At 39.6% G+C, this 17396-nt stretch overlaps 1 protein-coding gene across 1 annotated transcript in view; it reads right to left on the reverse strand.

Annotated features, from left to right (window-relative positions):
• Positions 1-17396, reverse strand: part of ppcdc (phosphopantothenoylcysteine decarboxylase) — an 80218-nt gene that overhangs the window by 46747 nt on the left and 16075 nt on the right. Inside the window, exons 2-3 of the mRNA XM_043680630.1 lie at positions 15836-15931; positions 13400-13528 (exon numbers count right to left, since the gene is read on the reverse strand). Coding sequence (XP_043536565.1) covers positions 13400-13528; positions 15836-15931 — 225 coding nt within the window. The remainder of the gene's footprint in view (positions 1-13399; positions 13529-15835; positions 15932-17396) is intronic.

A 17396-nucleotide genomic window follows, 5' to 3' on the forward strand; every position in this document is an offset into this window, starting at 1 on the left:
TTCTTCCTCCAGGCGTCAGGTGGTGAGGGAGTGGCGGTGAAGGAGGCCCAGGACCTCCGTGTCCTCGGCAGAGTGGGAGGGGGAGTTGAAATGTTGGGCCACAGGGCGGTGTGGTTGATTGGTGCAGGTGTCCCAGAGATGTTCCCTAAAGCGCTCTGCTAAGAGGGGTCCAGTCTCCCCAGTGTAGAGGAGACTGCTCCGTCTCCGAAAGTGCATAACCTCACACTTTCCCATATTGTACTCCATGTCACTTCTTTGCCCACTCTCCTAGCCTGTCCAAGTGTTTCTGCAGGCCCCCCGCCTCCTCAATGTCAACTGTCCCTCTATCTTTGTATCATCTGCAAACTTAGCCAGAATGCCCTCAGTTCCGTCATCTGGATTGTTAATGCATATTGAGAAAAGTTGTGGTCCCAACACTGAGTGTTGCGGAACACCACTGGTCACCAGCTGCCAACCTGAGAAGGACTCTTTTATCCCCATTCTCTGCTTTCTGCCAGATGGTGAAACTTCTATCCAATCTAGCACCTTTCCTCCAACACTATGGGCTCTTATCTTACTTGGTAGGCTCCTGTGCAGCACCTTGTCAAAGGCCTTCTTGATGTCCAGATAGATAACATCCATTGGCTCCCCTTGGTCTAACCTGTTTATTCTTTCCTCAACAGAATTCTAGAAGAGTTGTTACTTCCCCTTGATGAAACCACTCTGACTTTGTCCTATTTTATCATACACTTCTAAATATTCAGAAATCTCATCCTTCACAATGGATTCCAGGATCTTACCCCCGACCGAGTTTAGGCTAATTGGTCTGCAATTTTATCTTTTGCCTACTCCCTTTTTAAACAGGTATGTCAGTTCGCAAATTTCCAGTCCTCTGGGACCCTTCCTGATTCCAGCGATTCCTGCAAGATCACCACTAACGCCTCCACTATCTCTTTAGCTATCTCCCTTCGAACCCTGGGGTGTCGTCAGGTAGACGTCAGTGTGTAATTGTATTAGAAGAGTTTGGCTAGGGGAACAGTAAGTTTTGAGCACAGGTCTTCAGTACTATTGTCAGAATGTTGTCAGGGCTCATAGCCTTTTCATAATCCAGTGCCTCCAACTGTTTCTTGATGTCACATGGAGTGAATCAAATTGACTGAAGACTGGTATCTGTGATGCTGGCTTCCACTGGAGGAGGCCAAGATGGATCAACCACTTGGCACTTTTGGCTGAAGATGGCTGTGAATGCATCAGCCTTGTTTTTTGCACTGATGTGCTGGGCTCTTCCATCACTGAGATTGGGGATATTTGTGAAGCAGCATCTTCCAGCGAGTTCTTCAATTATCCACCTCCATTCATGCCTGGATGGAGCAGGACCACAGAGCTTCGATCTGATCCTTTGGCTGTGGAAACGCTTCAACTGTTTATCACTTGGTTCCTACATTGCTTGGGATGCACGTAGTCCTGTTGGGTAACTTGACCAGGTTGAGGTATGCCTGGTGCTGCTCCTGACGTGCTCTCCTTCACTCTCCATGGAAACAGGGTTGATCCACTAGTTCAATGATAATGATTGAGTGAGGATATGCTGGGCCATGAGGTTGTAGATTGTGCTGGGATACAATTCTGCCACTGTTGATTGCTTGCAGTGCCTCACAAGTGCCCAGTCTTGAGTTGCTAGATCTTTTCTCAATCTGTCCCATTTAGCATGGTCATATTGCCATACAACATGATAGAGGATATTCTCAATTTGAAGGTAGGGCTTTGCCTCCACAAGGACTGCTGTGGTGACTCTTTCCAATACTGTCATGGACAGATGCATTGGCAGCTGACAGATAAGCAAGGATGAGGGTGAGTATGTTTTGTCCTCTTGTTGGTTCCCTCACCACCTGCTGCAGACCCTGTCTAGCAACTATGTATTTTAGGAAATGACCAGCTTGATTTGTAGTGCTGCTGCTGAGCCACTCTTGATGATGGCCATTGAAATCCCCCACACAGAGTACATTTTGCACCCCTGTCATCCTCAGTGCTTCCTCCAAAGTGTTGTTCAACATGGAATACTGATTGATTAGCTGAGGGAGGATGGTATTTGGTAATCAGCAGGAGGTTTTCTTGCCTATGTTTAACCTGAAGCCATGAAGACTTAAGAGTCATGGAGATATACAGCACGGAAACAGACCCTTCGGTCCAACTCTTCCATGCTGACCAGATATCCTAAATCCCATTTGTCAGCACTTAGCCCATATCCCTCTAAGCTCTTCCTATTCAAAGACCCACCCAGATGCCTTTTAAATGTGTGGTAATTGTACCAGCCTCCATGACTTCATCTGGCAGCTCATTCCATATACGCACCACCTCTGCATGAAAAAGTTGCCCCTTAAGTCCATTTTAAATGGAAAGCAGCTTAACCTAATGTCCTGTACAGCTACAACATGACTTCCTAACTCCTATACTCAATGCTCTGACCAATAAAGGAAAGCATACCGAACACCACCTTCACTATCCTAGCTAGCTGTGAATCCTCTTTCAAGGAACTATGAACCTGCACTCCAAGGTCTCGTTATTCGGCAACACTCCCCCCAGGATCTTAATATTAAGTGTACACGTCCTACTCTCAGTTGCCTTTCCAAAGTGCAGCAGCTCACATTTATCTAAATTAAACCCCATCTGCCACTCCTTGGCCCACTAGCCCATCTGATCAATCACATCATTTTCAGTAGCCAGAAAGCATTTGTCATCAATAACTGGTCACTAGTCTTTAGATCCAAGAAGGCTAAAGTGGGAATAAAGGAGAAACAGATTTAGGTACACAAATTATGAAGGGCCAAGACAAAAAGAAACCTTTCTTCTTAACAGAGGGATCACCAGGGGCATAGACTTAAGGCAAGTGGGAGAAGGTTCAGAGAACATTCAAGGAAGAACTGTTTCACTCAGAAGGTGATTGGTATATGGAACCCTCTGCCTGAAAGGATGACAGAGGTGGGAACAATCATAACACCTGAGTATTACTTAGATGGCCACCGGAAGTGTCACTGGACTCAAGGTTATGGATCAGGTGCTGGAAAATGGAACTACAGGAGATAGGGGCTTGATATTGGCACAGGCATGTCATTTCACAATGTTGTGCCCATATCCCTCACATACATCATTACTATTTAGAAACCTATTGATTTCTGTCTTGAACATACTCAATGACTTGAGCTTCCATAGTTTTCTGCAGTTGGAAATTCCAAAGTTTCACCATACACTGAATGAAGACATTCCTACTCACCTTAGTCTTAAGTGGTGAGCCTCTTTTTCTGACACAGTGTTACCTGGTTACAGACCTTCAGTAACTCTATGCCTTCCTCTCCCTTTCTCCAAAAAAAAACATCCATCCTGCATCTAACCTCTTGGGTCCGGGAGAATTTTGTCCACTTTAATGAGATCATCTCTTATTTTTGTAAATTCCAGAGAAGACAAGCCCAGTCTCTTCAATCTCTCTCTACAGAATAGACTGCTACCTAAAGAATTAGCATGGTAAATCTCCACTGCAACTCCTTTATTGCAAGTATCCTTCATTAGGTTAGGGATGAAAACTACACACTGTACCTGAGATACTATCACACCAAGACTATGTACACTAAACTAAGGCATCTTTCCTCCATCACTCAAATCCTCTTACATCGAAGGCTAACATACCACTGGCTTGTAATCCAGTGGCCTGGGCTAATGCTTTGGGACATGGTTCAAATTCCATCACAGCAGTTTGTGGATTTTTAAGCACTTGAATAAATTTGGAATTGAAAGCTACTCTTGATGATGATGACCATGACAACTCACATTAATTTTCATTAAAAAACAAACTAATGATTTTTAGGAAAGAAAATATGTCACCCCTACTCTGCTTAGCCTACCTCTGACTCCAGACTCTCAGCAATGTGGTTCACTCTTAAATGGTCCAAGCAAGCCACTTATGTCAAGGGCTGCTAATGGTGGGTAATAAATACGAGCTTTGCCAGTAACACGCCATGAATTTTTTTTTAGATTGCTAGATTTTTTTTTTAAGATTCCTAATTGTTTACTGCATCTACATATTAGTCTTCAGCGATGTATGAACAAGGACATTCAGGTCCCTATGCACATCAAAAACCTAATATCTCCCCATTTAGGAAATAGCCTGTTCCTCCTACCAAAGTGGATAACCTCACACCTATCCACGTTACATTCCATCTACTATGCTCTTGCCTGTTCTCAGCTGTTCAAATTCCATTTAAAGCTTTCAACTCATAGTAGATTTAATCTGCTAGATTAAGCACCTTTTCTCCCTAATAAAAGCAAACAAAAATGGTTGGGGGAAAGTTTGAAGCATCAACAACGTAAACATTAACAAGTCTTTAATGAAAACAGAATTAATTTTAATTACATAATTAGGCTAAACACAGACTTCGCCAAAAACGGATGAGTATCAGCCCATTTAGTCTTTGTCTGTAAGAAGAGGCTGAATAAACAACTGTTACAAAGCATATTAAAGTTGAAAGGAAAATCCAGTCAAAAACCTCAAAAACACAGTGTTCCCTGCATTGCCCTTTGTAGAAAGCGGAACAATTGAGAAATGATGTTAGACAGATAATCTCGAGTCTTGCCAGATTCCTTTTTAGGACAGCAAAGGATTTCACAAATCATGGTCTTCCCAGAAGATGTAACATGGTTTGGCATTTAACCTCGGAACTTGGGTTTCACTGTCTCGAAGCCAAACAGTGAAGGGGAGAAAAAGTAAGTCAAGCTTCTTGATTGTGTTTTAACAACTGAACTTAATGGTAATAAATATTTTTAAAGGATCTTTCCAATTAGTGAATCACTGAAGTGAATATAACTTCTGGCTGAAGAATGTTAATAAGAATGCAGTCGTAAATTTTGTTAGAATGTAACAGATGACCTGGGGGCTGACAGTGTGCTATGCAAGGTACACACAGTTCTGCCAAGTCTCCTGCATTGTATGGGAGTCTACTTTTTTCTACATGATCTAATAAGAACAAATGGCTCCACCTAAACACTTCATGCTAATTGCTGTTTAATAACTTCACACCTTACCAGTTGATCTTTGATCGCTGTGTCCAATGATTTTGCAGGCACAAGCTCAAACTTAAACACCTCAAATAAAATTATTAAACCAAATCCAAGGCCATGTAGTAACTACCCATATTACTTAAAAAAGAATCTACTGTCATACAAGATAAGCAGATTTGAGGATCAAAGATACATGCAAAGTTCAAGAATATAGATTCTGAAAGGTGTAAAAAAAAAGGTGTAGATCCTAAGATGGCCTACTTGAGGGACGAAAAGAAGGTAGTGGGTTATTGCAGAATCTATAGAACAAAACATAAAGCAGACTTCACTGATCTTGAACCAAATTATTCCAGAAAGCTGGTAAAACTACAATGAACGAAATAGATTCCCACCATGTTATAAATTATTTCAACATTTCTTGGAATGTGGGCAAGCCTGGAGGTTACAAGCACTGCTTGACCTGAGCACATTAAGAATTAACCACATTGGGATTCTTCCCTACTTTGATTAAGAAGGATGAGTAAGGAAGTACGTCAAATGTATTGTCCAGAAATGAGCAATTTTGTCTAATCCCTATATAGATTAGATTACTTACAGTGTGGAAACAGGCCCTTTGGCCCAACAAGCCCATACCGCCCCGCCGAAGCGCAACCCACCCATTCCCCTACATTTACCCCTTACCTAACACTACGGGCAATTTAGCATGGCCAATTCACCTGACGTGCACATCTTTTGGACTGTGGGAGGAAACCGGAGCACCCGGAGGAAACCCACGCAAACACGGGGAAAACGTGCAAACTCCACACAGTCAGTCGCCTGAGGCGGGAATTGAACCCGGGTCTCCGGCGCTGTGAGGCAGCAGTGCTAACCACTGTGCCACCGTGCCGCCCAGTGCTGTTCATGTTCCACATGAGCCTCCTTCCATCCATTATCTAACTCCATCAGTATAACTTTTTATTTCTTTCTCTTTCACACACTTACTTAGATTTCTTTTGCTATTATGTATGTTATATCTGTGCTATTCACCTCAACTTTCTCCTTTTAGCAGCTAGTTCCACATTCTCTCAACTACTGGGTTAAAGATATCCTCTTGAATCCCCTACTAAATGAACTGATGACTCTTTCTGTTACAGGGAAAGCAGCTTGCTACCTGGCAAGCATCTGGTAAATAATTAAGGCTTATTCTATTCCTGAGGTTCAAAACAATAGAGCAAATGGCATTAGGATTAACAAAATATACATTTTTTAAATTGAAGGAAATAATTAAGAGAAGACATTATATGTATCATATGAGAATTCCTGGATGTCAGTTTGATCCAGGGTAGTCTGATCTGCAGCAAGTATTTCAAATTCAAGAAGGTTCAGTTCAGAATTTCAGTAGGTTAAATTACAGATACTGTGACATATTCGGGCAACATACCTCAGCTCTTTGTACCAGGAGGCAGTCACACCTCTTGGAATATGTTTTCAGATTTGCTCAGTGTTCAGGGATAGGAGAATGTGACTGCAAATGAGTCGGTAAGGGAATTTATAGAGTAGGAGCAGTCTTTGTCACAATTCAATAGGTTTGAGTTGCAACTATCAAACAACACAACTGATGTAACTGCTCCAATTATACTGTAAGAGCAACACTAGAATAAGTAAGACTTTCATTAGTAAAGCACCTTTCACAACCTTTCATAGCCAGAGTACTCCTGAAATGTAGTCACCATTGCTAATGTAAAAAATGAGGCAGCCAATTTGTTCATAATTAGTCCTCTGAAACAGCAGTATTTTTTCTGGCATTTTTTGAGGGATAAATATTGATCAGGACATGGGGGAGCTCTCAATGTTACTCCCAATGGCTCAGGATAATGTGGAAACCCATAAATAGCAAACTCCATGGAAATTGCCTAGGAAATTAAAGATTCTGATGGACAAGCCCCCGTGTCTGGAAGAATCCATTAAAGTCAGAGAAATCAGAGGATTCCACTTTAGGAGAAATTGGAGGAGGAAAGAGAAACCTTGTCCAGCTCCTGGATAACTATTAAACTGACCCTCAATTTACCAGGGTCCCACCAACTTCTTACCAGGACCTGTCAACCCAATGTGATTTCACCTCATACTACTCCCCACCTGTGAGATGATAGTCAAACTCTCAGACCTGATCAATCTAACCTACCTCCATCAGACTGAACATACACCTTAACATTCCAGACTCGACACCTTGCTCTCCCTGCCAGACCCAACAGCCCCACCCTCACCAGACCTGACAGCCTCTCTCCCAGTCAGATTTCACAAAGCCTCACCCCAACCCAACTTGTCAAATATGATAGCCTGGTTTCCCCTTCCCTAGAATAGGCACAACCCAGCTTGAAAAGGTAGAGAGAGTCTTGAGTTAAATGTTTTGCTTTAATTTACTAGATTTATAAAAACAAATGTACAAACTTCTGACACAGAGAAAGAATCGCTGCTTACATGAAGATGTGCATATCAGTCAGGTGTTTAGCTCTTGAATCTATAACAACTAAGGGGATTTTGCTTCCAGTGTGATAAATAAGACATGGGACCTGAATGAAAGATCAGGTTAAATATCCCAAAGACGTCGAAAACTGTCATCAAACAAGAGAAACAACAGAATTCTTGGTCCATTTGATGCAAGTTTGAATGCATGAATTCTTGTTATGGAGTTCAAGCAAATTACAAGCTATGTTAGCCAGCAGCTATCCATAGTTGAATGAATGTTGAAGGTTTATTAAACTCAGTGACTCCCTCCAAACTTGGATTGGAACTAATCAGGAATCAGGCGTCCACCAGCTTGATGTCTCCAAATTAAATAGCTTGATTGTGTTAAGAGTCTTACAAATTGATTACCATTTAACAAAATGAATGATTGTTGGTATATGTGACAGTGCGTAGGCAGCATGGGTTCTCCCACCCCAAAGACTGCATTTATAAAATCGCAGTTTTAATCCATTGTAATATAGTAATAAACTTATAGCAATTTTGTTAACGTGGTACTTTTCCAGTATGACACAAACATTATTGCACTACAAGGCCAATCCTTTCAAAGATACTTGTGGACTCGTAGGGAAAGATCAGGGGATGAATTCAAGAGAGCTGGCACAGTTATGAAGACCAAACCGCCTGTTTCTGTCTGCAGCGTTCTCTTTCAGATGCCTGCATTTGAAAAGTTAATCTCCCTTAAAAACAAACCTTCGTAGCTGGCTTAAATTTAAGTCACAGAAGGCCACACAAATTAAGCATTTACCTGAAGACAGACAATTCAAATATCAGTACATGTAAAGGAAGTTCAGCAGCTGATGCAATTATAAGGTCTGACTGGCACAGACAGAATGGTGTCAAATGGACCATATTTTAAAATTGAGCAAGCCAGTTTATTGAATCAACTGAAAGAATTGTAGTTTAATACCAAAGAGGGAATGGCCTTTCTGGGCAGATGTCTGTCACAATAATCCCATCTCAATGCACAGAAATCTGCTAGAAAATAAAGCTAGTTGCTCCTGATGTCAAGGATGACTTCCCTGGACTTCTCAAGCAATTTTGTCAAATTTCTCACCACAGCCTATGGTCATTCAAGGCATGATAACATTCTGCCTATGGCTTCCATCTGGTTTGTCTTGATCTTCCAACATTTACATGGTAATTGACACATTAGTGAAACATTATTCACATCAATTCTGCAGTGACAATGGATACTAGGCTTCATTTGTGGGGATGCAACTGTAGTCCTAATCACCTCATTTAAAACTCAACTGCTCAACTAAAGAAATTAATATCTGGCTTTAATGATTGAAAACATTTCACTCGAGGTCCGGGATAACTGCTCGACTCTAGGTTGGCCATGAGTTTGAAAATGTGTCTGGAAACATGAACACCAGTGCAGACTTCAGAAACCCACAACTGTATTTCTAGTTGTGGTGGTCAGGAATGCAAAAGCAACAAAGAGACCTCAAGACCAACAGCACACCTGGAGATGTTGGAGGTGAAAATGAACAAAACATTCTTTGCCCTGTCTTAAGCCTACAGATTGCCCAAATGGCAATAGAACATCATAAGAAATAGGAACCGGAGTAAACCATTCAGCATCTTGAGCCTGATCCACCATTCAATAAGATTGTGGCTGACCCGATATTCCTCACATTCATTTTCCTGCCTTTACCCTGTGCTCTTGATTTCCCTACTCATTTACTAGGAAGCTCAGAGGAACAGAGGGATCTTGAGATGCTTGTCTACAGATCCCTGAAGGCAGCAGAACAGGTTAAGAAGAAGTTAAGACATAAGGGACAGTTGCCTTTCTCTGTCATAGCATAGATTGTAGGAGCAGGGATGGGCTACATAGGAAACATATGTACAGAACTATAGCTAAGCCATAGCTGGAGTACTGTGTGCAGTTCTGATCTTCGCACTACAGAAAGGGTATGATTGCACTAGAGGGGATGCAAAGGATATTCACCAAGCTGTGGCCTCGAATAGAGCATTTCAGGTACAAAGAAAGGCTGGATAAGCTCAGATTGTTTTCTTTAGAGCAAGAAAGGTTGAGGAAGGATCCTCAAGAGGTGTAAAAGATTATGCGGTGCATGGACAAGGTGGATAGAAAGCATCTGTTCCCCTTATTCAGAGGGTCAATAACAAGGAAACATTTTTAAAGTAAAAGGCAGTAGCTTTAGAGGGGATTGGAGGAAAAACCTTTTCACCTAGAGTTTGGCGAGGGGTCTTGAATGTACTGCCTAGTAGCTAGTTGAGGCAGGAAACCTCACGTTTTTAAAGTACTTGGATAAGCACTTCAAATTTCATAATTTTCAAGACCATGGGCCTAATGCAGTAAAATGAGATTATTGCAAGTATATTTTTGGTAGTAGCAACTCAATGGGCCAAAAGGCCTCTTCATAATATATGATTCTCTGATTCTATATTGATATTGATGATATTGAAGTAGTGACTGTCCTAAGGGGAAGGAAGAGAAAAGGAGATGAAGAGACAATGGAAATGGACAATAAGAACGTGTTTGAAAAACGGGTTTTGAGAAATGTTTGAAGAATGAATGAATACCCATGGAGTTAGAGAAGGGTTTCAATAGAATAAGGTGAGGGTAGCTGGCAACTCTGCAACAATGTTGAGGCAAAGGGCTAAAGAATGTACAAAAGGACAGGACTAAAGAAAGAATATGGAAAATGACATAAAACTGGATGCAAGTGCACAGCATATGCGGCATAAGAATCTTAAGTTTGATGTGTGCAGAACAGGGAATTAATGTAGCTTTCCAAGGGCAGGAACAAGCGATAAACACGATGGCACAAAGAATACCAAAATTTTGAATCAGTGAGCATCTACAAAGTCTCGAGCTTATGAAGTTAGTGAGGAAAACACTGGTCCGGTGGAAGATGTGTTGAAACAAAATCCTGTATATAGGCTTTATTTCTTAATGATGAGTAAGCTCAGCTGTGGGTTGAAGAAGATAGTAACACACTTAACGGTCTTTTCCAACCAAAGTATGGTCGGAAGAAGGGTGGAATTAGAAGTAAAGGAGTGAAATTTAAAGTGCCTCAAATGTCACAATATTGATCATCCTGCTTTTAATTCCAATGTGTTCTGTTGACAAGAGATTCAGAATGTCAGTATACATACGAAAAATTACTTAGTGTCTACAGATGCCATCAATGAAGGGCACTGATGAGAAAGTGGAGCATGTATATGATAGATCTGTGTGTGTAGCTCAAAGCTACAATGCGAGATTGGAGGAAGATGGAGATCTTGTTGGATGAATTAAAATGATACTCCATAAAAATAGTATTACAAAGTAAGGCAAGTGGACAGGCAGCAAAGAATTATATTGTTGAACACACCCGACTCTGCAGACAGTTGAGGAAGGAATACTACAGTATTCTTTTTAAAAACAAAAATCACTAACTGTATTATTAGTGGTCTGTTATAAATAATTTAGTTTCAAAGGCTACACCATAATTAAAATTTTATGCAGTAGTAAAAAAACACATGCCAGAGAAATGGAAAAGAAGAAATGATGCAAAGCCAAAAATAAAGAACTGACAGGAATAATTAGCAAAACTAGAAAATTACATTGCAAAAAAAAAAAGGAAGGAATGAAGAGACTGATAAATGAAGCCAAATGATAGGAGATGTTAGTAAAAGGAAATGAGAACTGAAATGGGGAAGGAAACAGTAAAATAAATAGTGCAAAAACACAAAAGGTAGTTTCTGCCAAAAGTACAATCCATTACTTTAGATTGCAATCTAAGGAATACAAGCTGACAGGCTGCAAAAAACCTTTATACCTTTACAAAATGGACAAGGTTTTAGCAAATTATCTCAGCGTACAGTAAAAGAGAAAACTTCAGTTGTGGTAACTAATAGCTTATTATTGGAACAAAGCTCTGAAATGAAAGAGAACCTGAGACCTGATCCAATTGAGAACTAGATTTGTGTAGCCAACAGCTGAAGACCTTAAGGATAAGTTCCAAAATATCTCTGCTGGTATGGCTGCGATGATTGTTTTCAAACTACCACAAAGGTGGGTCAATTAAATAAGTTGTGTTAAAGTGAACTGCAGTTTCATACCGTCTCAAAAAGAACTGTGTGGCTAATTTGCACAAATATTCAGCCCTGAAAACCTTTTAGTTATATATTTGCTTTCATAGCAAGTGGCAATAAACCAGTACACTTACAATGGAAAATATCCCAAAGTATTGGTGGAGGAAAACAAACATTAAATTTAAATTGTTGCTTTGGAGGCACTATTCTGTTCCACCAAATAAACTGAGTCCCTAAACACAGAGGAGAGGAAAAAGGAAAGAAACCAGCTACACCAGATTTCTACCATTTCCTGTAATTTTCACAGGAATCCCATAAAGTTGCACAGCATTTAAACTCCACGAAAGTGCAGCCAAGAGGCAACACTGGTTTAGTGGGGCCTGCACCTCATAATCCTGTAACTGATCTGAGGTACAGGGATTCAAATTTCTGTATTGAAATTTTCTGAACTTTGATTTCTTTTAAAATATTTAGAGAACCCCAAAGCCATCTGTTCTTATTGCTTCTGGTAAACAGGTTGAATTTCTGCCCAAATATCAGGCCTAAAAGCCCTAATGTACCCAAAGGAAAGAAAGCATTATGTTTGTGTTTATAAATGACATGGTCTATTGATCTCAAGACAGGAACTTATAGATAACAAGAATGTAATTTGTTACCAATCAGAAAAACAAGTTCCATCTAGAGCTTAACGGTAAGAATAGATAAACTATGTTTCATCTCAAAGCAACAAAAGCAGCGGTTAGTTGTTTGGATAAAGTTAAGAAGATACAAATCAGACAGCTGAACAGTAATTCAGACAATAGCATAGATACAGATTTTACACCAAATTTCCAATATATTTCAGAACAGAATATTGGAATTGAAAAGCTGCTTAAATTTAGTAATATTTCAATAAGTATATTTTGGAAGCAATATTCCATAAACTTAAATGGCAAAATGATTTAGTACACTACTCTTCCCTTGGAAGATTACATTTTTTAACATTAAAAAGGTGATTTAGATCGAGCAACAAAAATAAATTCAGATACAAGCTCTTATTGTCCGAAACATGAAAATAAAAAAAAACAGGGCTGTTTGGGAGGAAAAAAAGTATTTACTGAACAATCTCCAAAGAACAGTTGTTCAAAAGTGTTCATCTTGTCCCCAGAAGTAAAATTTGAGTAATTTATTTTCAAGGAACAAGATACTTAGGGAGAAGAGAAGATTACATTAAGCTTACTGCAACATTTAATTTACTGACAAGTAAATTTATTCTTTCCAGTACAACCATTTTGAAAAGAAATCTGGATTGAGAGGATGTTGTTGTAAAGTCTGTTGTTAATTGCATATTTACAGATTTTCATTCTGCTAAATGCATGATAACTATGATACAGTACTCTTGCCTATGAGTTAAAAGCTTGTGGGTCCAAGTCCCATGTCCAGAATCAGAAAGTACAAAATGTCCAGAAAGTACAAAATCAAAGCAACGCCATATTTCAGAGGAGACATTAAAGCTGAGATCCTGTCTGCTTTCTAGGTCACATCAAAGATTCTGTACCACAATTTTCAAGTGAGCAAAGGAGTTAATTGTTTTTTTTGTAAATAACATCATTTAATCAACATCACAAATAAAGGTTATCTGGTTTCTGCATTTTGTGAGAGCTTGCTAAGCATAAATTGATAGCCTGACTTCCAAAATTGCATCATTGACTACACTTCAAAACATTCTCTGGAGCATACTGACCTCAGGTAATGTGCCATGTATATGCAAGTCTTTTTTGCTTCAAATTTAGGAAAGAAACCTACTAACAACCTCAACTGGGAAAAACTGATCAAGTTAACTTACCAATAAATTATCACAGATTCCAGTGGCTATTTTTCCTAGCGTATTGGCATCCAAAGGTGCTATCACCATTAGATCTGCCCATCTCCTCAAATCTATATGTAGGACAGGATCTGACCTCTGCTTCCACATCTAAAGGGAGCAAAATAGATCACAAATAATCAGTACTGTACAGTAATTGCCAAAACACAGCATGGAGCTAAGTATATTTGCTTTTATTACGGTCATTCAGTGAAGAATATCACAGCCAAGTTAAGGTACGATGAGTATGAGGGAGTGCACAATATTATTTGGAGCGGGGGCAGCAGATCGCAAGTGGACCAAAACTGCGTAGAATTTCAGAATGGCGCAGCCCCACCTTGAATGAAAGACCTGGTGATGATACAGATGAGGATAATTATCCTTCATATCCTTCTGTACCTCCCTCAATTACGAAATAACAAACAGAAACAAAATAATGAAAATAATTCTAATTATTCATATTGTATATGCAGAAAATTTGGGTGGACAAAAACACCACTACTTGTGGACTCTGAACTACTTTACAATTAGCGTCAAATCTGATGAAATCATGGACAGTCACCATCTGAACAGTTCTCATAGGACATCCAGATTAGCACTCATGAACATTTACACAAAACGCAATCTGTGGGAGGCCTTGTTGCCTGCTCAAGTTCCATATTAAGTAAGAAATGAAGCCAGTATTATAGCAGGAGAGAAGAGAGAGAAGAACACGGTGGTGGGCGGCACGGTGACACAGTGGTTAGCACTGCTGCCTCACAGCGCCAGAGACCCGGGTTCAATTCCCGCCTCAGGCGACTGACTGTGTGGAGTTTGCACGTTCTCCCCGTGTCTGTGTGGTTTCCTCCGGGTGCTCCGGTTTCCTCCCACAGTCCAAAGATGTGCAGGTCAGGTGAATTGGCCATGCTAAATTGCCCATAGTGGTAGGTAAGGGGTAAATGTAGGGGTATGGGTGGGTTGCGCTTCGGCGGGGCGGTGTGGACTTGTTGGGCCGAAGGGCCTGTTTCCACACTGTAAGTAATCTAATCTAAAAAAAAACAGGACTAGACAGGCTATGTTTTATTCCCTAACCACTGCTGACATTGTCTAGCAATGTAAGTAAGGAGTGTTGATAGATGAAAAACTAACAATACTCCCAGAAAAGCTGTGGGCTATTCAGTACATACGAGAATTGTGAGGAACATCCCAGAGTCTCAGTTGCCAGACATAGCATTTAGTTACTTATGATTAAGCAAGAAAGATTTCTTTGAATGTAAGTTCATCCTTTTTCATAGATTTTATCTAGTTGTTGTTACTGAAGGTTAGACAGTTTAACAAAATCAATTGTGATGAAAATAATTCTAAAACAATCAAAATTGTAAATTAAGATGTGTTTCCTATCATCTTTCACTCACTAGGTTAAACAACCAAATGAATAAAACATATTCACTTTGAAAATGGAGGCAAAATAGTGGGATTTTTTTTCCCCCATTTCATATCACATTGCTCCTCGTAGAAAACTGGCTCTGTCAAGAGAGGAAAATGTTATTGCTTGTGAAATGATGACATTAGTACGTGATGACACATGTTTCAAATTCAGATGCATCAGAGGTACATGATTGGGAATAGTCACTGCCTTAATGGGGTTGGACGTCTTATTCCATGGAAGTGATCGGAGACTGTCCTGCGTCTACTGCAACAACATGACCCCAGAATGTAATAATCACAGTCTTGTGTAATTTGTATTCAGTAGTTGTATATGTCCTGAATTTAACAGGCATACTTAACAAAACTTTAGTGTGACAAGATGATCATGCTGCTTTATTTAGAAATCAGCTATGATCATGTTCCACTATTGCAATACTAAACTCATGAAGTAATAATAAAAAAGTCAGTATATGGCGACCTCACTTCAGAGTATTTGAGATAAAGTCAATTCTCACACTTAACTTTCCTATTTTCCGTCCATTTTGACCACATTTCTTTTAAATTTAAAGAAATCCCTGAGAGTGGTATCAATTTTTAAATCAACACTAACGACCTTACTTTCCCCCAGAACAGAATCCACTAGGCCGAGTGAAGCAAAAGTGAACAGATCTGCTGTAAAAACACCAAGTGTAAATTATCACAAATTTCAAAATAACTTTCACTGTCTTCAGCACGTGGTTGGGATGCCCCATTTAATTTGCAAATCACAAGCACTTCACTGATAGCTTACGAATGTATTACATCAAAGACCCCAAGTTAAAATGTAGTCTGAAATTCCAAAATATGACAGAAAAACAGAGATCATCTAGAATTATAACACATATTAATGATGTTCTATTCATGTATTTACAGAATTATTTACCTAAGAAAAATGCAATTTGAATACAAACTGAGCTATTTAACTCATTTCACTTGCTTTATTTCTTAAACAATGAATATAGAATATGTTACCTCCCATTCATCTGAATCACTATATATTTTAGCAGAGACATCTTTGGAGTCATAAAAGTGTTTGGCATGTTCTGTGGTCACCACTATTAATTCAACCTATAAAATAAAGAAACACAGTGAAACATACATTATTGTACAGAGTTGTACTGCAATAGAAAGAAAGACCACAAGTAATTGGTTCTATGGTAAATAATTGGGGTTTCACTTCAAGACCAATGAACCTATGTTGGCATATATTCCATCGCAGGAGCTAGTACGAGTCGCTTTCAGAGTGGTTTTGCACAGGAAGAACATGTATTTACCATGCTTCTTTAATAGAAGACTGTAATTGACAGTACCAAGATTGCTAAGATAAATCTTATTCACAAACACTATAATTGGAATTGGCTTACTTAGCCTCCTTGAAAACACAGCATTGTCAAGAGACAGAAGTATATTTATTTCTTTCAAAAAAAAAATCCACTTCACCAACCAATATTTTTACAATTGTGTTTTTGCTTTAAGTGAAAATTACTAACTCTCTGCTGGGTTGGAAAAACATAGTGGTTATGCTGTGACTAATACTCCAGAAGCATGGACTAATGACCTGTATGAGTTCAAATTCCAGTTAAACAACTGGAGATAATGAAGTAGCACATACTAAAAGCAAAACGTTACATTAGATTTCAGGGTCTGAGAAAATTCAGTGAAACAAGTGACAGCTTTATCTTAGCACGTAGCCGTCCTCCCTCTTGCCACACATTATTTTTCCCACAGCTGTTATCTTACTGATCTCCAGATGGCATGAAAAGTTGCAAGAATATTGCTTTACCACCTCAGCAGTAGAAATAAAAAGCACTTTATTATCACAGATCAAGCACATTTCCACTGTAACTGTGAGATCTTTGCCACAGGCGAAGAGCGATTCAGAATTGCACAGCTCAACATGTTCAAGTACAGCACTTGCCACAGTGAAAATATACTGAGAGTGTCAAAATCATAAATTCCTGGAAAACCTCAGCAGGTCTGGTAACAATTACGGAGAGAGAGCAGACCTAATGTTTCGGGTTCGGTGACCCTTCTTCACAACGATTGGAATGAGGGTCACTAAACCAGAAACATTAATTCTGCTTTCTTTCCACACTTGCTGCCAGACATACTGAATTTTTCTAGCAATTTCTGGTTTTGTTTCTGATTTCCAGCAGCTGCCGTTCTTTGCCTTCTCTGACCTCAGTGGTGGGAAAGATGCTGGAGTCTATTATAAAGGATGAAATTACGACACATCTGGATAGTAATAGTAACAGGATAGGTCAGAGTCAGCATGGATTTATGAAGGGGAAATCATGCTTGACTAATCTTCTGGAATTCTTTGAGGATGTAACTCTGAAGATGGACGAGAGAGATCCAGTAGATGTAGTGTACCTGGACTTTCAGAAAGCTTTTGATAAAGTCCCACATAGGAGGTTAGTGAGCAAAATTAGGGCGCATGGTATTGGGGGCAAAGTACTAACTTGGATTGAAAGTTGGTTGGCTGATAGGAAACAAAGAGTAGTGATAAACAGCTCCATTTCGGAATGGCAGG

The sequence above is a fragment of the Chiloscyllium plagiosum genome, chromosome 40, assembly GCF_004010195.1.
Source record: "Chiloscyllium plagiosum isolate BGI_BamShark_2017 chromosome 40, ASM401019v2, whole genome shotgun sequence".
NCBI classification, from domain to species: domain Eukaryota; kingdom Metazoa; phylum Chordata; class Chondrichthyes; order Orectolobiformes; family Hemiscylliidae; genus Chiloscyllium; species Chiloscyllium plagiosum.